The 23,615-nt window shown below is 35.6% G+C and overlaps 1 protein-coding gene across 2 annotated transcripts in view; it reads right to left on the bottom strand.

Annotated features, from left to right (window-relative positions):
- The window catches only part of FER (FER tyrosine kinase), a 165,284-nt gene that overhangs the window by 104,503 nt on the left and 37,166 nt on the right, over window positions 1–23,615 (bottom strand). For both annotated transcript variants that reach the window (XM_056513421.1, XM_056513422.1), the window contains exons 6-10: window positions 23,395–23,578; window positions 20,942–21,079; window positions 19,965–20,084; window positions 14,117–14,239; window positions 10,578–10,767 (exon numbers count right to left, since the gene is read on the bottom strand). In XM_056513421.1, coding sequence (XP_056369396.1) covers window positions 10,578–10,767; window positions 14,117–14,239; window positions 19,965–20,084; window positions 20,942–21,079; window positions 23,395–23,578 — 755 coding nt within the window. The remainder of the gene's footprint in view (window positions 1–10,577; window positions 10,768–14,116; window positions 14,240–19,964; window positions 20,085–20,941; window positions 21,080–23,394; window positions 23,579–23,615) is intronic.

The following is a 23,615-nucleotide window of genomic DNA, read 5'->3' as shown; positions in this document are numbered from 1 at the left end:
TAAATTTATCTAGCATGATGAGCCAAAATAAGTAAGGCAGCACTTCTACAGAAATGTTTATTAGTTAGTCATTAGTTATTAGTGAGTCAATAGATTCTCTTTTTTTTACTTCAGTCATTACTTATTTAAAAGTTGTCTGAACAACCAAGCAGTGTTTCTTCAAAGTTCGTAGGATGTACTTATGCTCAAGATGCTTGCTGAATCCAAGACCAGCCTCCTCTGCTACAGAAGAAACTTCTTTGGCACCCACATCCCCCTTCCCCTAAAAAATCACATAATTTATAGTTTATGGGTATAGTTATACATGATTCAATGCATCAACTTCTTAAAAGAAATGCTGAAAAAAATAACTAATTAAAAACTTCAGTCATATTGGTTGAAAATCTTATTTTTCCTCACTATTTTTATTACATATTATAAAGATCAAATTTCATTATCACACAGTTCCTGAGACACTTATGTCAAGATCAAATTGTACATCCAACTATCCACAAAACCAACGTTAATTTACATGTTATATATAAAAATCCCTACTGAGTGAACAGATCAAATAGACAAAAGCAGCAGCACCTGAAGCAGACTGAAACTTTCCAATGCACAGCCACAGCTTTGGATACTACTACAGAACAGTCTGAGAAGAAAACTGCTGTATCTTTGTCAAAAAGCTACTTCATTGGCCTGTACAAAAATTACTTTAAACAAATCATTCCTTCATTAATGGTAATGGAGTTTGAATTATCAGTAAGTGAGCACAACCCCAATGTAACAGGATCCTACTAGGTAGGAAATGTTGACAATTTCCACTTTCGGGTTTGTCTTCCCCTCACCTCCTACAGAGAAAACATCTCCCCTTTATGCTATAACAGCCAACAAATTAACAAAAAAACCTGAATTTATATCGGCTGCACCAAACTTTGATTTTCCTTGAGGATGTGGGTTTGTTTTTCAGACTAACAAAATACAAGCGTACCCAAAAGGTTTTTGGTTTCTTTTAAACCCAGAAGTTACTTCTTCACCTTCTCTGGTTTTATAAACCAGAAGTTACCTTGGGTTTTTTGTTTTATTGTTTCTAGCTCAGAAGTTACTGCTAAACTTTATTATTTTAGAATTCTCCAAATATCTCTCCCCTCACTTAAAAGTCATACAAAAACCTGCATCCTCTCTCAGTACAATCACCTATGGCCAGCTCAGTCACATCAGCTCCTTCTGTACTGCAACATTCACTGCATTACACTGAACTCAGAATAAGCAATCATCATGTTCAATTGCTCTAGACAGCAGCTAGAACTGAAGAAAAAATTTCAGGTTAACATGATATATAAACCATCAAGACTGTCAATCATCTCATTCTGGCACTCCCAACCCCTAACTAATATATTTGTGTTTACAGTTTTTCTTTCTCTCCTACCAATAGTTCTTTGTTTTCATTTTTACAGCAGTTGCTGAGTAAATGCTACAGGTTTCCACAGTCAGATCATTTCAGTTAGATATTGTGCAAGTCCTCATTATTACAGAGTTCTGGCAAAACTAGGTGAATTCAATCTAAAGGGGAATGACAGAAGTTTGTATTACATATAAAGCTAAACATTAAGTGATTTTATTTCATCTTAGTATTCAGAGCAAGATCTAGAAATTAAACAAGTCATTCTGAGACATAGCAGAAACAAAAATTTGTAGATATATATAGCTCAGACTATATCACTTTTATACTGTATTTTTCTTCTCATACCATTTATGCTTTGATTTAGCACTCAATTTACCACAGAGGCAACATGTACTGATAAACTCAGTCACAGTCTCACAGAAAAACTGTCGCACGAAATTATACTGACAACTGCTCTGTCTCCAGCCCTTCCTTCAGGATGAGTCCTACATGAGTATGCTGTAGGTTTCAGCAATCCTGTGTTTGGTCCTGTGTCCTGGACAGGCTTCGGACCCTCACGACAGTCTTGTCCTGAGCACTGTCTCCAACCTCTTTTCATTTTGCTCCTGATAGGACTCCTAGACACCCTCTGAACCTGACTAAATGCTCTGCAGATGCTGGAGCTGCCAGTGTCTGGCTCTGCTACTCTATCCTGTATATGGGTTTTTTTTTTCTTTTTTCTTTTCGTCCCCTACTTTTACTAATCTATACTAGCTTCTAGACACCACCAACTCTTGTTACTTTCAGAAATTTGACAAAAAAATCCCAGATTTAAAAAATTGTTTTGCTTGCAGAAAGATTTTGCATTAAATTCCAAAACACAAACCTGCTTTTGGTCCACAAAATCCTACAGTGCCCTAAAAATAAAGACCTTCAATCCTTTTCCAAGAATGACAAATTTCCATGCATCTTGGCTGTAAGTTTTCTTTCTTCTCTAGGATGAGGACATCAGTTTCAGAAACTTCTGGATACCTGCTACTATCTTCATACAAATGTCGCTGTCTTTCTTGCATTACCCTAACACAACAGCCAAATAAAAATTAAGTTTCTGATGACCTGAACCTCCCTAAAAAGAAACTGAGATAAGTAATCCTGGAATTGTTTTACAAGGTTACAATAGTTACCACTATCTCACACAGAACTTTAATCTTCCCTACCATTAAAAACTATTTTGAACAGAGAACCTCAATGTCTGTTGGAAAGGGGGTTTCACCTGTTTGAATATTAATATCCAGAGATCTTTGCAGCCTAGGTTCCTAACACAAGTACACGGGACTAGCAGACTTAAGTCACAGTTTTATGTCACAGGCAGAATACCATTAGCAATCTAAAAATGGGCATATGCTGATGTTCAGGCACCTGGATTACAAACTGATCAGAAATGTTTAGCATCTATCTGACTACTTGATGATAAAAGAAAAAAAAGGAAAAAAAAAAGGAGTATCTGAAACATGCCATTTCACTTACGTCACTGTAAAATATTACCAAGAGTAAAAAACAAAACATAAAAAGGAGAACAAAAAAGTAGGTCTGTAGCTTAACAACAGCGGTCTGAAAATTGGACTGCCATTCTGTTTTCTCAAGTCTGCAGCAGGTGAGAACTTCCCCAAATAGCAGAAAAAGAAGAAGCTAAGGATAAAACCTCAATTTGGCAAAAAACTACCAGTGACACTACATTAAAAATATAAATCCTAATTCCAATAATTACTTTACAGCAGATTTTAGGAGTTTTAGAAGCCTAATAATTGCCTCTAAACACAATGGTATTTTTAATCAGCCACTTAAAACGAAGAGAGCAAAGCAGGGAAGCGATTTAAAGCAGCCAAATTCTATCACATTACGTCCTGTGTGTTGCCTAGAGGCTATGAGAAGTTAGCAATCACACTGATTCAGTCCCATCGCTATGAAAAAGATGCAGGATGACAATGATGATGATTCTGGCAAAGAATTACTATTTTTCTCCCAGCACACAGAGAAACATATGCTGGATACCAGTATGTGATTTCTATTCAAAAGGAAACTTCTGTGTGAAGCTTTCCTAAACCAAAGAGAAGATTCTGACTGTAATAACAAATCCCCGGTGGGTATGCAATTCTGCAACACTACTATGGTGAAGCCTGCTTCCTCAAGAAAGAAATGAAAGCTCTTGAAATATTTTTGGCAGTTCAAGAGAGACTTATGTACTTTTCTCAAGTGCTTATAACTCTCCTTCATACAGAGAGGGTAAACTAATTCTGCACTTCAAATATTCTAAGAGCTCTGTTTCTGTGAATGATCCACCTCCCTCAATTCCTCAAAAATATTGCTTATACTTCTAATTTTGCTTTTCCCCAACGTTATTTCTCAACTTTTTTTTGATACACTAACCTTAAGAAATACCTAAATTCTGAGCCTTAGTGTGTGAACTCAGCCCAGTCCTTTACTTCAGAAGTTTCTAGGTATGTTCAGTAGCAAGTCTTCACAGCTCCACTGACCTCTCATCCTGTATATTCTGGACATGTCAGTGGGACAAAGTATGACTGGTTTTATCTGCCTACTACCTTAGTATATCCTTAGTATTGTTCTTCCTTTGTTATATGTCATCAGGCAACTGGGATTTACAAAAAGAAGAAACAGAAGCTAGAACATATTCACTATGAGAGAAAAATGAATAGAATTAATTCTCTCCACACTTTCTAAAAGCATCTGAAATTTGGGGCACTTTCGATCCATGTCAAATTCTGGCTGTAAGCCAGAAACACAGGCCCAAGCCAGCAAGCTTGGACAGTGGCCATAAACAAAACTGAACTTCAGCTGTCCAAGCAACTACCAAACTAAATTGTTAATTTTGAGGTCTTTTATGAATGAATAGGCAAAATTTCTACAGCACGATTGCACTGGCAGTGTTTCCTCAGCAGAGACTAAAATAGAAGAAAGGATAAGGATATCAATGCTGCACAGACTAACTCTGGCCCTTGGTCTTTTGACAAGAAAGTTGAAATCTTACAATAACGTGGAGGAAGTGTACAATATTTATAAATATATAAACCGAATTAGAGTGAAGGGCTCCCCTACCATATTCTAATACAATCTTAGTTTTATACAGATGTCATGAGCCTCTAATCACTAGAGAATTACTTATAGGGACAGATAAGGGAGATATTTGGTGATGCATTACAGAGTACAAGAATGAGTGTATTCTTCTGAATCAGTAAGAAAAATGAAAAATTTATCTCTACTGTTACCCTTTCTGTTATTGCTGCAATGGCCTGTTACAGAAGGCAATCACTTATTAGCATCTATTTAAAAATAAGTAACCTGCATATTCTGAGACAGCAGGGGAAAAGGAGCCCCCAAGAGTGTGGTAGTTCTCTCAGCAGATTATGCTTCATGACCTTGTGATCCAACAACTAAAATGTATGCAACGAAGCATCCTTAATCAAACAGCAAACTCCTGCAAAATCTCTTTCTACATATCTATGTAACTGACAGTAAAAAAATAAAGACATACACATTTATTAAATTTGTCAATTGTTATTTTAGTTGAGAATTCTGAACACATTCACTTCAAATCAAAACCTGTAGGAGAAGACTCTGGCTACTGGTTTGTTGATCGTACTAATTAGAGCACCAAGTCTTGGATTCTAGAAAGGAAGGATGGAAAGATAAAACATTCACATGAGGTAGAACAGGCCAACTTCTGGTTTGTTTTTTTTTCCAACAGATAAAACCATTTTCTGCTGCATACACTTTTAAGCCTACTGGCAACAAGGCATTACAATGTCCAATGGCTGCACCATGGTGCTTCAGCTTGCCTCTGCCCTGTGTATCTCTCATGAGTTCATACTAACAGCTTTGGCTTATTCAGTCATAGCTAGTCTTCTAGCACTGAGCTCCACCTGCTGACAAGTCCGTCAAGTGTTGCAGATTTTGCACACCAAGTCTCAGTTTTGTCAATCAGCTCCAGGAAAATGCTGCAGTATGCAAAATAAACCCACGTTAAACACTTCTACAGTGAGAACAGCATATAATTTCAAACACATATTCATAAAAGTAATGGGTTTGCATCTTCATAATTTTTTTTTACCATATAAGAAAAAGGGAGAAGACATAATTAAGTGCCACAGATTGCTAACCAAAATTAATTACTATTTTATATTAACTAAATCTATTGCCTGGTTTAAACACTCCCTGAAGAGTTCCTATTCTGTAACAATTTCCAAGGCAATACTGATGCTGAAAGTTTAAAGCTTTACCATGAAATGCAAATCATCATAATTGCACGTAATTACCTGCGTAAATGTTTAGCTGGCACTGTAATATTCAAAAATTAATGTTTTTATTTCTAGTTTGATCATCAGACATATAAAAATTTTCTTGCTGTTGCTTTCTTCATTTTAATTACCATGGACTCCTGCCATGCTTTGTTGATCATATTAACAGCAAAAATGTAGCTTATGTACCTTAAGACAAATGACAGGCCATACATCAACTGACTAAACACCTAAACATGGCAAAGTAAGCTTAAGTAGCTTCCAGTTACTGGTTAAATTTCATAAAGTGACATTACACTACAGATACTACTACATTTTTGTCAAAATATATCCATTTACAAGGAATAACCTTTTTTAGGTTATTATTTAGCTAATAGCTTTTTTTAGTATCCCTGTATTTTAAGTACAAAAGAAAATGTGAACTACTAATATCCCATAATCTCACATAATGGATAGCATAAATGCATAATTCAAAGGCAGTCAAAACCAAGATTTTAAACTTGTAGTGCCATCAGCATTATAATTATCTCTGTCTTGTATGGACAAGTCAGTAGAAAAGTATAACTGCTAGTAACAATAGATTGCTTCCTTTTTCCATATACAATAACAAAACTGTTAAATGCTATGTCCAGAAATAACAAAAAATACATTTTTGTTTCACTCCGTGCTATGATATCCTGGTTGAAAAAAAGAGCATAGTTTGGGAATTCCCTTTTTTTTCCTAAAATGAGCACATACCTACCAATACACAGCAAAAATTTCAAAAAAAATATTGACTAAGGCGAACCATATTAAAGACACTAACAGAACACAAAACTTCCTACAGTAAAGAGAGGCAAAAAAAACCAAGGAAACTTAGTTAAAACACTCACATAACATCACACTGTCTATAAAAACATATCTAACAGCATTTCAGAATTTCACTCCTTGTTGGTATTCTATTATACAGCTACCTAATGTAAAAGAAGGGAAACAAAACAATTTGCAAACTATTCCACCATGAAATTGGCTCTATTTATAGATAAAAATACTTAAGAGATATGAAACAAAATTGCTTTGCATAGCCTCTTCCAAATTTTAAATTACAAAACAAAAAAATTATTTGTTACTTGAGGACATGAAAATTTGCTTCATATGGATGCCAACAACACAAGCCAACTACAATTTTCTAATTCTAGGGGAAAAAATTTATAACAATTTACAATTAATTTCTGAAGATGAATAAATAACCACATTCAAGTGTATCAGAGTAATATTTAGATGAACTGCTCCCAGAAAAATTGGAGAAATCTTAATGAATTTTTAGCTGAAGAAACAGTCATCCTCTTGAACGACACCAGGATGCACAATCGGCAGCAAGAACATTTCATTTCTCATCTGTTACGGCTCTATATTTTTAAGGAGTTATATGAAAAGAAAAAAAAATTCCATTTTAAAGATCACCAGGATGTTTATTTACAGAAATAACCCACCAGAGTATTATTTTTCCATCTTGAGATACAATCAAGACTGCTAGGACAGGGCAATGCCAGACATGAGCACAGACTGGGAGAAGGAAGAACCATCAAGAGCAGAGAAGGACTCGAGGGTGCTGGTAGACAAAAGCTGACACTGTGCACTTGCAGCCCGAAGGGTCAACCTGGGCTACAGCATCCGAGGCTACACCCAAAGCACCATGAGCAGTAGAACGATGGAGGTGACTCACTCTCTCTACTCTACCCCTGTGAGATCCCACCTTGAAAACTGCACCCAGGTCTGGGGCTTTCAACACAAGAAAGAGATGGAACAAACCCAGAGGAAAGTCACTAAACTGATCACAGGGCTGGAGCACCTCTCCTACAACAACAGGCTGAGAGAGGAGTTGTTCAGCCTGGAGAAGGGAAGGAAGATCTCACTGAAGCTCTTAAAGGAAGCCCATAAGAAAGATGGAGGCTGACTCTTCACACTGGCAGACAGTGATATGACAAGGGGAAACAGTCTTAGTCTGAAGGAGCAGAGGTTCCTGCACCTGAGTAGAGTTTTGCTCTGCCAGGAACACAGCTCTGGCACAAGCTGTGAGAGAGGAGACAGCCTCAGTACTGACAGTGACCACCCAACACCACCTTAATTCTCTCTGCTCCACTGCAAGGTGACAGCAGTGGTCCTTTCATGTGCAGAGACAAGAGGCCTGACTACTTCTGGCTCGCTGGAGTGACCAGCTGGGGAAGAGGCTGTGTGTGAAAAAGGCCCCAAAGTCTGCACTACCTCTCAGCACTTCCACTGTGTGCAGCCAAAGTGCTGAGCAGATAGCCCCAGGTGTAAGGGCTTATCCAACATCATGGTCATCAAATCATTAACCATCACCTCAAGCCCCTTCTCAGAAAGCAAGGCCAATACCAACACCACCAGGTCAAGTCCAAAAGCTGGCAGAACTCTTTACTGAGGTACAGGAGCTCCTGCAGGTCCTAAGGGAAAAAACAGCATGTGCAGCAGGATGAACAGGATCCACTGCAGGCTGCAGTAGATCACAAACACTTCCCTCTGGGGCAATTTGTACTGATCCCAAGGCAGCCTGAGTACCAATACACTACATGTAAATGATGTATCCTGTACGTGTAAATGCTGAACTTGACTTAGCTGTGGAAATAAAGTTGTCTGGTCTCTCAGTTAATTCTGCTTTCAGTCCCTTTCAGTCTCCCATACAAGACAAGGATTCCTACATCTGGCACCCACAAAGTAAGTGTGCATGTCCAAGAGTAGCTTAGCCCTTCTGGCAAGCTTTGCCTCAAATAAGCAAAGGAAGTGGCAATCCCACAAAATTTTTTCTTCAAATGAAACTTAACACATCACACTTCATGATAGCTTTTCTCTGCAAGGTAGCTTGAATGATCAGCATTATTTTCATAAAAGATGAAGGCACTCTGAACTCTCAGGTAACATATGTCAGATGGAACTGCACAAACTAGAGCAAGTTACTTAAAGTACAAAATCCATGTCAAAATTAATGTTAACATTATCCCTGGCATATAAATGCGTCCCTGATTTATTTTCTCAAGTTACCTTAACAGTAAATTTTACTTACTGGTTTAAAAAAATAAAACAACAAAAACCCACATTATCCTCTATTTCAGGTTACACAACATGATTTAGTGTGTTAAATATTTCTGCCTCCTTTTGTACCATTTTGCTGGTCCTGTTTTGCCTTCTCCCTGAGAAGCTGACCAGACTGCCTCTCATCATGCCCCTTTCTAATTACTCTTCTGGCTTTTCTGTGCAGCCTTATATTGGGTTAAAGTGGCAAGACTTTGTAAAGGGGTGCATCCTGCTTTAGTAGAAGGTGTTTAAAGGGGCTCGAACTAGGGCATCTTGGAAGTCCCTTCCAACCCAAACCATGCTATGACTGCATGTTTCCCCTTCCCCTGCCCTCCTGCGGAGGCCAGTCCCTGAGAACAGAACCAGCCACCCTGTGGCATCTGCCCCAGAGCACTGCAGGCCCATCAGTGACTGCACTGGAGGTGATGAGCCCTCACTCCTTGCAGGTGACACTGGAGGTGACACAGTGACGCATGCGTCCTGTCCTGTTGGCCCTGTGTAGGCCTGCACTCAGCACACAGGATTATTTTCTCCCACCCACTGAAGCAGAGGTTTAGAATTTTAAATGTTAGAGGTTTAGACATTTAGACACCAGAAAGCAGGCTTCAGTAATCTTGAGCTGAAGTGAAAGAGTACCATTTTTATGACTATAGTCATAATCTCAACTAACCCCTGCAGACACTAATCACTAGCACTACTACAGGATATGGTAATAAATAACAAGATAGCATGCCCCAAAGGATTTCAAGCCTCCTAATTGTTTGCAATCATTATCCTGATTCTTCCTTTCTCTTTCTTCATCTTTTTGTACTTTTTAAACACCTTCCAGGTCATGACAAGCATACAAGTTTCATAAAATAATGTACCAGTGTAAATGACAGCCACCTCATAGTGCCTTGTAAATATTAAACAGCAGTGGAAGCAAGAAAATGCTGACAATCAAGTATAATTGTAGAATGGGAATTAAATGGTTCCACAAATAGACAGAGGAAGAAAAAAGCTTTCCTCTCAGAAACAACCATTTAATTACCATTTCAGAGAGATACTGCCCCACGGGCCAAAACGAATGTCAGGCTAAACCTCAAAGATAAAAAGTCACAAATATCTCCTACATGTGAAAACTAATCCACAAAGGCAAACACTACTGTTTGTCCCTTTAGTAAACAGGTACTGTTTGTTTGCTTTTTTATGTGGCCTAGAAACACTGCACATAGCTGCATACAACTGAGAAAAGGAAGCCACACAAAATATTAGCAAAGTAATGTACTATTTAAACTATATGAGGTCTCATCAGACAAAAAATTTCCTTTTAATTATTACGAGCATGTAAACATTTAAAAATAAGTTTCAAAGAAACTTATTCTTTGTTCTTATTATTGTTCATTTCAGTTTGAGAAAAGAGTAATTACAGTACATAAAATTAATTTCTCAGTTACATATTATACATACACATGGCAGCAATTCCAAAAGCTTTTGCTGTTAATTTTCTATCTACAACTGTTAATTTATTTCTTCAACACAGCAAAGGAAATCACCAACAGCTATTCAGCCATGTTTACTAAATCCATGTAAGCATTCTTCATGAAAATCTAAGCATCAAGTGTAGAGAAGACAAATCCAAGTCCCTAGACATAAATTGTTATGAGTTACTTCCACTTAAAAAAAAAAAAAATCATGTAACTGAACTTCTTGTCCAAACAAGTCTCCAGAAATGCAAAGTGAAGTCCATTAACTTTCAGTCACCTCACTGAATATCTTGATCCTCTGATCCCAGGTCTGAAGTACAATGGCAGGGCTACGCAATTCAGTAAAACAGATTTAAAACTTACCATAGAAGTCACTGATCTGGCATCTTCTTCATAATTCACTACAGGTGGTGGCTCTTTCCCATCATTCTCTTGAACCTTTTGTTCCAGTAATTCTTTCTGGGCTGCAAATTTTGCCTCAGAACATCTTAATTGCTGGACTGTTTGCTTAAGTTCTTCAAGTGCTTGCTTTTGGCTCAGCAAGAGTACAATACTGCAAGGAAAAATAACAATTTAAAAATGTATATGTTTCAAAATACTTTATTTGCTTCATGAAAGCTAGGGGGCAAAAAGCATGACAATTCCTCAACATAATCATTTATTCAAAGGTGAAGAAATTTTCAAAACAAGATAATGCAAGCAAACACTCATTCTCTTCTCTCTATCACAAAAACACCCATTCTTTCTATCACAAAAATCATGTTTAATAAAAATAGCTGAAATTCCTGTTTTCATCCACTTTTGACTGAATTTTTAAACACTGGGGTTCCCCCTCCCTTACAGAATAAGTAAATTTTAGATAATGATTTCAAGTGATAAGAAATTCATTCCAATCAGTGTAGTGAATTTGCAGTAATAATTTGCAATAGTAAACTCACCTAACAACCAGTATAAATTCATATAGCATCACATAAAAGATACCTGTTTTTCCCTCTGCACCATAAGTCTTTTTGGACTGTGTTATAACTGTCTTATCAAGCTAAATAAATTTATCCTTATGAGGAGCTAAAAGAAACGTTTCATCTTCTGCTTATTTTTATAGTTTTTCTCTGAATACCGCTTGTACTCATGAATACTCGAGACAGTCGTGATTAAATCATATTGAAGGACAGGCACTTAAAGCATCTGCAGGCACACAGATGACTATTATCCCAAAAAACTGCCAAAACCAAAGACTGACAGATGCTGCCTAAGAGATAGAATCACCCACAGCATAATACACACACCCTTAAAAGCACTCAACCAGAGCCCAATGACATGTGGTCCACAGGAGATTCAGAGCTCTCAGTCTAAAGAACAGATGAAGGAGTTAAATGGAACAGAACTATGAAGAATGAGGACCCTATGAAAAAAAATCACAGTATGGTGTTGCTCTGTATCTTCCTGAAAATCCCTTGAAGACAAGCCCTCCCGCAAACCCTACCCTAGGAGAAAAAGGGAAAGGCAAAAGTTGTTCATACAGGGATCGATGCTTCACAAACTGATGCACTGCCAAGTGACTATTCAAATGGGTTTCAAAGCAACAGGGGAACCACCTGTCATAAAATCCTCTTTGGCAGGAAAAGATACAAATCATATCCATAGAGATGACCATTATATTGAGTCACCAATGAGCAAAGCTCAGCACCATCAGCAAAATGATCGTCCATTCAAAAAGCATAAACGTGAGGTACGCAAACACAATTCTCAAATCTGAAACTGAGATGTGGCATTATGTTGCAAATATTTTAAAGCATCAGAGAAGCAAATGAACAATTATCCTGAAGTTATCTTGAAGATAATGTGTTTCCGTCTGGTCTCCTTTATGAGAAAAAAAGGACATCACCACGTGAAAATAATAGGCTTCAACCATCAGGAAGGCTTTGGTGAATGCAGACTGGCTGGAGTGACATCCCCAAATACAGAATGGTTTCAACCCATCAGGACACAGCAATAACAAGACATACTCTGCTAGTAAAAAATCACTCACAAACTGGCCTCTTTCTGAACTGTGGCAAAATGGATTACAATCTGATTGGTTTCCCAAATCCAACTTTCAGTGCTTGCCACACCAATCACGCACTAGGAATTAGAATCTATAAAAGTATTTGCCTGCAGGAGTGCTAACTTTAAAGTCCCTGTAGCTAGTAATAGCTACTAGCAACTTCAGAGAGATCTTGTGTGAAGGATTCCTGCAGCTCAGGGCAACATATGAGAAAGTGGTAAAAGGGTGAACTAAATCAAAACCCAAATATCCAACATGCTATTATGTTGGAAGGACAGATGGTATGCTTGACATATACATGTACAAATAAAATACAATTAGAAAGGTTTCTGTGTTGAAGGTAATTATCATCATTTGAAGATGGAAAGGGATATTAGTGCCAGAATAATGGTACCAAGACATTGCCATAAGTTATGACCTTATGCACTTATGATTGAACCCAATGCAACAGCTGGATAAGATATTCTGGGGACATTAATTACATGCTGAAATATACTGCACTGCAGCAAAAAGGTGAAAAGGGAGTTTGCTGGAGGCAGGCATGATCAATGACAAACTAGAAGAAGGATGGTTTCAGGGAAGCCTTCACTATACAACTAGATATCTAAGCCAGATTCCCTGCCTTTTAGTAAGACAAACGGATACTGGTGCAATTTGAACTAAAATCATCTCCTCAAAGCCACAAACATCTCTAAAGGATCAGTCAGAGAAGCCTTCACAGTAAGAAATATAGCGATGGTCTAAACTATTTTCAGGGAGTGATAACTAGAAATAAATTCTGAGGGGGGAAAAAACCAAACAACACCCCATCAAACTCAACTAGTTCAAATACAGTTTATCCTTTAAGTAGCATATAGCAAAGAAGACAGGTCAAGAACCAAAAATTGGAAAATGCACTGTGGGCATGTGTAAACTTCACTGAAGAAAAGGACACGAAATATCTAATAGAAAAATTGATATCAGGTACATAAATAAAGTTTTGGATGTGAATTAGATACTATACAATGTTTCATGTGACAAGGCTCAGCCAACAAAGAGCATCAAGACTTCTTCAGTGAAAGAAGGATTAACTGAAGGACTTGCACTCCAATTCATTACCGATACTGTAAATGAATATTTATTACCAAATTAGTAAGATTAATATCGATTGCAACACGAATCAGAAAAATATTACTACAGACAAAAGGTTTCTTTATCTGTTGTGTTACATTAGTTTAGAAGAGTATTAGAAGAGTGAATATTTTTTCTAACCAAAGGTAGAAGAAAAACCTAAAGATGTTGCCCAAGAATGATTCTTTATAATAATAATGTTTTATTTATGGTGCAGTAACACACTCACTAGTCTCTCACCTTTGGGATTTACTGTGCAGTAGTACTACAGGGTATGAGATTTACATTCTTTACATTTATACTTTTGTAAAGGAAATTCAAGGAAGAAGGAACTTAACATGACAAGCTGCAAACATATTACTGCATAATAAAGAGTCTTGCAGATGACTCTGAAAGCCTTTCACAGAATTACACCTACACAAGGAATTCTGTCAAACAGACAGGCAACTGAACTCACTCATCTTCTTTGATCAAGTTGAATTGAATTAATGGAAGGTCCAGATCTTGAGTCATGTCAAACTATGACAATTACATCAAACTTATGAAGCTGCTCAATTCTTCAATGAGTTGGGGTCTGCAGTGAGCAAGGGTGATTATAGAGACAAGAAACTAACTTACTGCAGTCTTTCACAGTAATTGCTAAACGCAGAAGATTAGTGAAGGTTACTTCTCACTTTTGTTTTAGGAATTGCATTATAGACATTTTTCCCCCTCAAATTTTTTATTTTGAAATTGAATTTCAACTTACTCAGATTTCTTTTCACATGTCTTAGACGACTCTTCTATTTTTTTCTCTAGTTCCAAAACAAGTTCCTCTTTGCTCAAAAGGGTTTGCTGTGTCTGCATCAGTTCTTCGATTACTGATTTTAACCTGTAAAACAGATTTCAGAAACCCAAGCAGTGAATGCATAAACTGTATGTATCTGGAACATCGTAATCTTTTTCCTGAAGATGTAAAAGAACATTGTTGTTTAGATTATGTTACTCAGTGCTTGGTGATAGCTTTTTTCTTTTTTCATGTGGCTAGACCTTTACATTGTTAATCTGGATTATTAGAGATTCTAAATGAGCCTCTGTATATATACACGGTTACAGAATGATCTCCTGCCTACAGGTTCTCCTACGAAGAAAATATTTTTTCCAGAATATGTGATGAGTACCATGAATTAATGCCTTCCTAATTTATGAGATGCTTTAAGAAAGACAAAAGCTTTCCAACTCATAAAGTATGTTTTAAAAAAATACACAGAATCAGTAGTTGGGTTGTATTTCTAGTGATTGCGTAATAGTGATTGTATCTTTCTTCAAAATTATCCTTTTTAGGTTACAATCTCGGGTAAATTCAAAGTAAATTCACTGGTTAATTCAAAGTGAAGATAAACTGTACAAAACTACTCAATACTAAAAGAGAAGGAGTATTACAGTTTAAAACCATTACTGACACTTCATAATTATCCTGGTAAATATTCCAATTACAAATAAAAAAAAAAATCCATGAATCTACAACATCTGCATTCAGAACAATGCACGTAAATGGCTTACATAATGACTACTTCTAAAATGTGTATCAATCAAGAAATTGTTAAGTCAAAGCAACCTCTTATAAATAAACATGCATTTACATCTTGTTTCCTTTTTGTCTTTATCTACACATCTTTATCTTACTTTATTTCTCCCCCATTTTCAAGCCAAATTTCAATAGAATTACTGAAGTAAAGAGTGGAACACAAGCAAAATATACGTAGTAATTACCACTGCAAAGATCTACAGCTCAAAACCATTCCAAACCAGGGAGTGGCACACCCAGCTCTCTAAATATCTAGGAGGCATGTTCCACATGTGCATATATACCAAATGGAATTATTTGATTCTAAACACTGAATCAGTCCTCTCCTCCCAATACATTTTATACAGTGTTGATTATATACTATCTGTACTCAGTCATGCATTTTATTCTAGGAGACTAAAATTACTAAAGTCACACAGTGAATGACCAAAATTTATTTTCTAGGAGACACACCTTCCACATGTGTTTATTTTGAGGTAAGTATTTAAAACATTTCCCTCAAAGTAACATCCTCACAGCTCTGCTTTTCATATACATTTTTATTAGTTTTAGGCTGTCAAAATCTCTATGCTGAACTTCTCTATGTTTTCTTATACTGGGTCTCCAACTTAATACCAACTAACTTTTTTATTTTAATACCTTGCTGAAGAAAGCAATTTAAAAATATTAACTTATTTTTTATCAGCTTTCTAAACAAAATTTTAATCTACACTGTATTTGCTTAACAACTGATTTACAGGAAGTTGATGTTTTATCTAATGACCAAGCATCAACAGCCATGAATATAAACCAAATTGGTAAGACTTCATCACTAGTAGAAATGAGTATATACATGCAAATACAACATCTTCATCATTTCACCACTTCAAAAATATTAGATTTTATATTTTATACTGCAGTACCAGGTTAAAACATTAAGTTCTTCCTGAAACTTCTGAGATAGTTCAGGACATTTTTTTTTTATCTTGGAGAAAAGAAAAAAAAGTTACCATGCACACCAAAATCCCTTGCCTCCTTGCACTCAACATCTATTCTTTGATTAAACAATACCTTTCATTCAAACTCATTACAGCTGACAATTCTGTATCTGTCTTGTGTCATCTTGGCTGTAGCTTGCCAAAGGAATTTTCTTGTCGTGTCGTATCTGCCTTCAGTTTACAAAAGGGTTTCTATGACTTAACAGTTAATCACTTTAACACTTTAAAAATCATGCAACACCCCTACCTGGAAAGCTTCCTTTCATATTTCTTTAGTTATAAGCTCTGTTCTGATGTAACTATCAATTAAAATAAATGCTTGATCTTAGAGAACTTATATTTCAGAAGAATTGGATATTACTATGCTCACTGATCAACATTCAGCTTTTTCTATTTGCTCCTCTCAGCTTCTAATGCAAGTCTCTTCAAAGCATAAACTTTTATTCTGCTACACTTCTCAGAATTTCTCACCATTAGTCAGTGACATCTATGAATATTTATCAGGAGACACCATAACTCATTCCTTAGAAAGGTTAGCTAGTCAACACTGACTATTAACTACCACCCTTTGTCAAAATTTTATTCATAAATATAAGTTTACCTTAAAATGTAAAAACCAGTTTTCTCATCATGCTCCCTTAAAATATACATTAAAACTGTTAAACAGTTATGTATGGAAAGCTGTCATTTTTTCATTGCATACTCAATAAAACAGCTGATTCAACCAAACATTATTGACTATAAATCAGTATGTCTTCGAATGTTTTAAATGTTAGAGAAATAAATCCACCATGTGCACTTATTTTATCTGGTGGATACTGAAGTTAGTTCTTCTCTGCAGAAATATAATGCAGCATTTTAAAGCTCCATGACCACAGTTTTAACACTGAAGATGGAAAGTCAAATTTCTATTGTTTCATCATGTACAGAGATGACTTTTTAAAAGTCATCAACTATGGATAAATGATGTAGCACACTTCTCTTACTTGCACATTTCTAGTCATACACTGTTGACAGAAATACCTGCAGGGTTTCTTTTTTTTGGCTGCAGTGGCTTTAAGGCAATATTATAACAACACATCTAAAACACAGTAAATAAGATCTATGAGTAAAGACAGTTACTGAGAACTGTAACAAAAAATGAAGGGTTCTCACCTGCAAGGACAATCAGGATAATAATAAACAGTTTTTACAGTCCCAGGGGACAGTGGAGCTTCATAAATAATCTGCATTATTATGTTCATAATAATTCAAATAAATGGACAGTTTGAAAAGTGACAGAGAATGCTAATCATATAATGTTATTTGAGGTAGGAGGAAGACTCTGAACATGAAGAATAAAAAAGGATTATTCTGGACCTTATGACACTCTGTACCTGGGCTGTGATTTCAATACATATGGAAATAGGCAAATATATAGCGGGGAAAATATAATCCAAAACTGTATTTACTCAGTGGGGAAAAAATAATCCAAAGCTTTATTTATGTAGAGAATTAGCATGGTTCCAAAATTACCACTATCACTCAGAAATGAAATCTTGGAGATTCAGTACATGATTCCCTGAAAACTTGAGGCTTAAGGAGCTGGTCTGGTCAGAAAATCAAATTGAATGCCTCTCTAGGATTTGTTAAAGCCAAAGCAGACTATGAACACAGGAAACCTTGGAAGGTATCCCTCTAAACTGTAATCTGTAATCTGGATTACCTCTGAAATTCTAGTCATTCATTTAAAAACCAATATGATAACCTTGAAAACATTCAAATAAAGACAACCAGATGGATAAAGGATGAGCAAGCTTTGTGAAAGAACAGACTAAAGCTACAAGATCGCTCTGAAAAAGAGATCACAAAGCAGAAATTGAACAGAAATCTACATTATCATAGGCAGAAAGGAATAAATTGTTTCTCTTCTCTTCCAAAACAAAAGCCTAAGAACCACAAAATGAAAAAAGATATAGCAGCAGGTTCACAAAATACGAAGTTAATAGGCATTCCTTGACCAAAAATTCTATGGACAACAGACAATTTTCACACTGAACCTGACTGAAAAATATCACAGAAGAAAAGTACTTCCAAGGACTTAAAAAATTACATTCACAGCCATTAAAGACATTTATTTCAAAATACTTCAAAGGTGAAAATTATGGCAGGCTGAGGATCAGCCTTGTTTTGCTCTCCTCACAAGACACTTCCCTGTTGTCTAACATGGGAATGAAGAAAGTTGAGTGTCCGTCTTTGGTCTCACCTAAAATAGTTTAATGTTTCTCTCAGCATCCTAAATCTATACCAGAAAGTGGACACCTTAAAGACAACAACACTTAGAAGAGCCATCTAATTCCAGAAATAATGACACACCATAAAATTTCTCACTCAAATTTGCAAAACCATTTCAAGTGGATGAATGTAAGCTTTGCTAAAGAACACAATGAAAATTGTACTGAAAATGCATCTAAGCAGGTAAATATATAGATATACATTTATAACATAATTGAATATTTTATCAGAAATTATTATTAGGAAAGCAACATTTCATCTCTTTCATTTTTATATGGTGCTGTCTATTTCTAAAAAGTTGGATACAAAAGGCGAGCCAAACAAGAATTTTTCTTTTTCAGCTATGGAAGGCAGAATTTTGGAAAAGTTTTAATATTCTATTAAAAAGGGAGGCTATTTTTTTTTTTTTGTTACTGCACTGAAATACATTAAGATGTACAACATCTACAAAGTTTAGGCAGGAATAATCTCAGTATAGTAATGATGTAGAATATATTAAAAAGAGAAAGGTGTTTAAAGGAATTGGGGTGGGGGGGCTTAAATATCATGGTATCCTCTCATAAGTTAAAGGACTAAGGAGGAAGATACTTCATATTAAAAAAAAAAATTCAATTTTACAAAAAGTAATCAAATTATATAGAAAAAGAAAAGAGACGGTGATTAAAAGCCTTAAAAAGAAATTAATTAAATCCAGAATTTCTGTCATGTTGAGAAAACACAGGGAATTAGAGTAACCTGCAGAAGACACCAGAATATGTTTAAATTTGAAATACTTCACTCTGATTTTCATTTTCAGAGAAACCTACAACAAATAAGGATCATAGTCTGATTAAGCAAATGAAATTTAAAAAAAAAAGAAGAAAACCAAATGTAAAAGTTCCCACAATATATCACTGATGTCTTATTTGCATTGGTTATACTTTCTAAGGGGAAAACACTTTAAAGAAGTCAAACACAAACTGAAATACAATAGACACAGCATAAACAACATCAATAAATGAAAGTCTGAATTTCCCATTTTTAATGCATGATTAACAGTTGCAATCTCACAACTGACCACACAAGACCACTGTAAGTCAAAAGTTGAGGTTGATAATATACAAACATAATAATCTCAGCAGTCTATTCGTTACTCATAACAAATGATTAAATGTGAACTTGGTAAAAGTAATGAAAATATTTAATTAGGAAATATATTAACAAAACACATAGAGAGGTAGTTCATCACCCTGAATAGCTAGAAGCTGGTGAAATGTTATACAACAGCTACATCTGTATTACTAAGTTAATGTATTCTGAAGGTTACAATAATGAATAACAATCTCCTTTAGAAAACAAAAGCATATACTTAAAAAACAAAATAAATTAATTTATTCATGAAAATTTTCTACTCCGAGATTTAAATCACTGACCACATAACTCTACTCAACGGTTTCATCAAAATATTTTGCTGTTTTTCCTAGGGTAGTAATGTGGAAGCACTTTTGGGAAAATTAACTAGCATGTTCCCAAGGAGGACTCATGGTAGATTTGTGGCATTTTATTAACTGGCACAGAGAATAACGGACATTAAAAATAATGGAAATTTTTTGATGAGACTAAGGAGAAGGATTTTGTGCAAAAAAACAGTACAACCAGCATGGGAAAGTTTGTAGCCTGAAAATACTACACTTAGAAATTTGATCTTAAAAATTGAGATACAGCCATGCAAGAATCTGAGTGAGCATAGATATAACACAGATTAGCATTTCCAAAGGATGAAAGATTTGCAGACTTACATGACTTGCAAACTTTCTGCTGTTAAATTATTCCACATTATCTCATTAGCTTGAAGGTTTTCATTTTCTTCTAGCAAAGACGTATCAAACTCTATTTCTTGTTCAACAACTTCTGATGACCTAATTTAGTAAATAATTGTTTTAATTTCAAAATCAACATGTATCTTTGAGTAGATTATAAAGCAAATCTCTTTGATTTCTTGACAAGTTTTGAAGTATTTTATTAACTAGATTACAGTTAAAGTTATATAAGAAATAAAAGGATAGATAGCAATTGGATACATATTCTTTTTCCAGTGGAAAAAAACATAATTCTAAAATCTCACTAAATAATAATATGCACTACAATTCTTCCAATCAAGTTCACTGAACAATCAAAGTTCTCAAAGGCTACCAATGTGTGGTGACTCTTATCTGCTTCCATCACAAACTTGCACATGACAACCATCAACATAGCAACAAAAAGATAATGCAAGGAGTCTTAGAGCTATTTCCTCATACACTAAATCAGAGTAATAGATCCATAAATGGGAAATACACTTTCTAAGTAAGAACTTTCTAGCATTATCTGCATGCTCTGAAGTCTCAATCTGCAATAACTGCAGAGTACAAAGGTACCTAGATTTGACTTTAAAACAAGTTTAGCCCAGAATGCAAATTGCACCTAAATAAACAGTAAATTGGCTCACGCTGAGCCTAGACTGTAATGTGTAGTCTGCTGCCAGTACCAAAGCCATGGCTCTTCTCATGTAACTGGATATTCGGTTTTCTAGAGCCAGCCAAACTGTTCAGACTGTTCAACCAGCTTTCTGTATGTGCAAAGTAGTACAATTTTCAAAGTAGGATGAAGTTTTACAAGTCTTTACAAGTAACAATGTAAAAGGAACTAAACAGAAGCAAATTCCTCCAAGCATTTAGTCAGCTGCACTTTTAATGCAGGCTTTTCTCAAGAAGAAACATGAGATCAAAATGCTTACCTGTGAGTATCTATGAAGTCGTTATACTCAGAGTTAGGGTCTATCTGTTCCACCGAGGTCTGGATCTCTTTATGAACATTCACAATCTCTTCTGTTACAAGGCTGGTGATCTCGCTATACTCATCCAAGATCCCTTTTCTAGAGAGAAAAAAAAATGCTAGTGTATAACATGGCACTGAAAGCATAGATGGCATTGAAGATGCTTCAAATTTTCAATTTGCTGTTTCTTGTGGCAACTGGCTAAAAAGGGAAAATAAGACAATTTATCATTCAAGGAAACAATACATCACCTGAGGCCATTTCTCTACAGGCTTAGGCTGTAGAGTCTCTTAAGACCATGCTCCTTCAGTTGATTTCAGTGCACCTATACACACATAGCCAAACTAAAAACTGAAGATATTACAAGGAATTATAGAGCTCAGTGACGATGCTCTTCTACCCACAGGACTTGCCACGCGTGTTATAACCTACAGTGAAGATTTTCATGCTTAATGACAAAACATATTCCGGCATAATGCATTTGTGTGCATTTCCTTTCAACACTAGTTTTCCATATTAATGTTTTTTATATATATGATTTGTCATTCAGACAAAAATAGGCATAAATCACAAATAAGCATATATTTACAAGAGGAGAGAAAATTAACCAAGAAGTTGCTGTGAGAAAGTACAAGCCACCTAGCCTTGTCTTTACCTGCTTCCAAGACTGGGAAAAACCAAATGGAAAGGGAATGTTAGAGGAAGAGGTGATACTATGGCACTAGTCTTAATAGCATCCAGTGACACACACTCAGAACACCCTTCTGTTCTCCTTAACTTTTAGTTTTCATTCACAATGTACCTTCATAATTATCTCCTATTTCATTTACATGTCTGATAAATTTGCCAGCTTGCCAGGATCTGAAGCATGGTGGCCACTCATAAAACACTGATGAATTTTGGCTAGCCAAATATGCAGAGAAAAAAGTATAAATACATTTTTCCTGGATAAGAACTCAAGTTATGTTTGTTCTATAAAAAAGAGTGGTGTGATAGGCTTTTTTCAGTGTACTTGTTCAGATCAGAAAACAGACAAGAGAAGGCATTAAATCATGTATTTTCTGAGAATACCATGTGTGAAAACATTCCAAACATACTTCATGGAGTGTGATGAAAAGACAGCTAAACATCAACTATAGCAACGCCATATCTAAGAGAAAGAGAATCTATATCACTTATAATGACAAAAAAAAAAAAAAGGAAAAAATTTTTAGCAATATTAATTTGTATTTTTTCAAGTTTAAAAAACCAGTTCACCCACAAAATTAGGGTTATAAACGAAGTTTTGTTTCACAGAGGTTTTCACACTAAGTTCTACACCTGAAATCAGTATCTCTAATATGTGCACCAAAGTTATAATAGAATAATTTACCAATACATTCAGAACTCACAAAAACGTCTATGTAGTGACAAAGTACTCCAGGCAGAGCAAAGATGAGTGGTTTCAATAAGTTCTTGTTCCAGCATATATTTCTTCAGTTAATTATTCTATCTCATGATTACAAAAAAATCACCTTAATAAGGACGCATATATTTAACTGTAGCCTTTTGTTGTGATCTTACCTACAAAATTAAAAAGACTGTACAGGGAGTACAGGCTTATTTAAATACCAGCATCTGAACCAAAAAGATGAAAATTATACTGCATAGGGAAGCTAATGATGCCAGCACCACATGAAGTGTGGAATCCCCAACTCTCCCTCATTCCTATGCACTGAAATCAAGATGAATACTGACTTCGGATTAGGCAAGAAAGTGAATCAAAAAAGAGTGTTTCACATCTAATTGAAGAACACTTACAAAAAAAGGTAACTACCCTTTTTTTTCAAACTAAGACAAAGAGGCAGCATGGTGGTTACAAACCAGAAAGGAGGGCTAAAAGTTCTCAATATCTGTTCTCAAATATCATCAGTTTCCCTGCACTCTGAAAAGATGTAAAAATGATCTTTTAGGAAAGAGGTAATAGTATTTTTAAGGGGAGATTCCTTACAGTGTAATCAAGTTTACCTAATCCTGTTAATTCTCCACCTATATCATTAACAATGCATCTGGCTTGGCCCTCCTTCCCAAACACTTTCAAATCAGTTGGGCAGTTTAAACCAAATTTGTTCCTGGTGGAATTTCATAATAGAGGCTACCCGAGAGGCAACAAATTTGCTATAGTCTATAAACTGAAGGAAAAATCATGAGCTCAAATATAAACACTGCAGGCAATCTGCAAGATTTTGTAAGAAGATGGTGTCTTGTTGGTAGGTTTAAGTAAGCACGCTTGGATAGATTATTATCAACTGTTATCCCCTGATATATATGTAATTAATCACAGTTTCTTATTTTCAACTATTCCTATAAATTAATTAGAATACCCCACACAGAAAAAATTGTAGAAGTTAGAAATATACAACAATACATCTTACAGGGCTTTAATCATTTCTTCTTGCATCTTCTGTAGTGAATCAAGTAACAGAGGAAGTGTAGTATCATAATATTGGTGCTGATGTAATTGTGCTCCTTTCAGTGCCAACACATACTGGTTATGCAACATATGAAGTTTCATAGTGGCTTTTTCACACCGATCTTTGGCTTTCTCTGTCTCCTTTCCTGAGAGAAAACAAAACAAAAATGCACATGGTGATTT

This window comes from Oenanthe melanoleuca, chromosome Z (assembly GCF_029582105.1).
Source record: "Oenanthe melanoleuca isolate GR-GAL-2019-014 chromosome Z, OMel1.0, whole genome shotgun sequence".
Taxonomy (NCBI): Eukaryota; Metazoa; Chordata; class Aves; order Passeriformes; family Muscicapidae; genus Oenanthe; species Oenanthe melanoleuca.
This window is presented reverse-complemented; position numbering and strand designations above follow the sequence as displayed.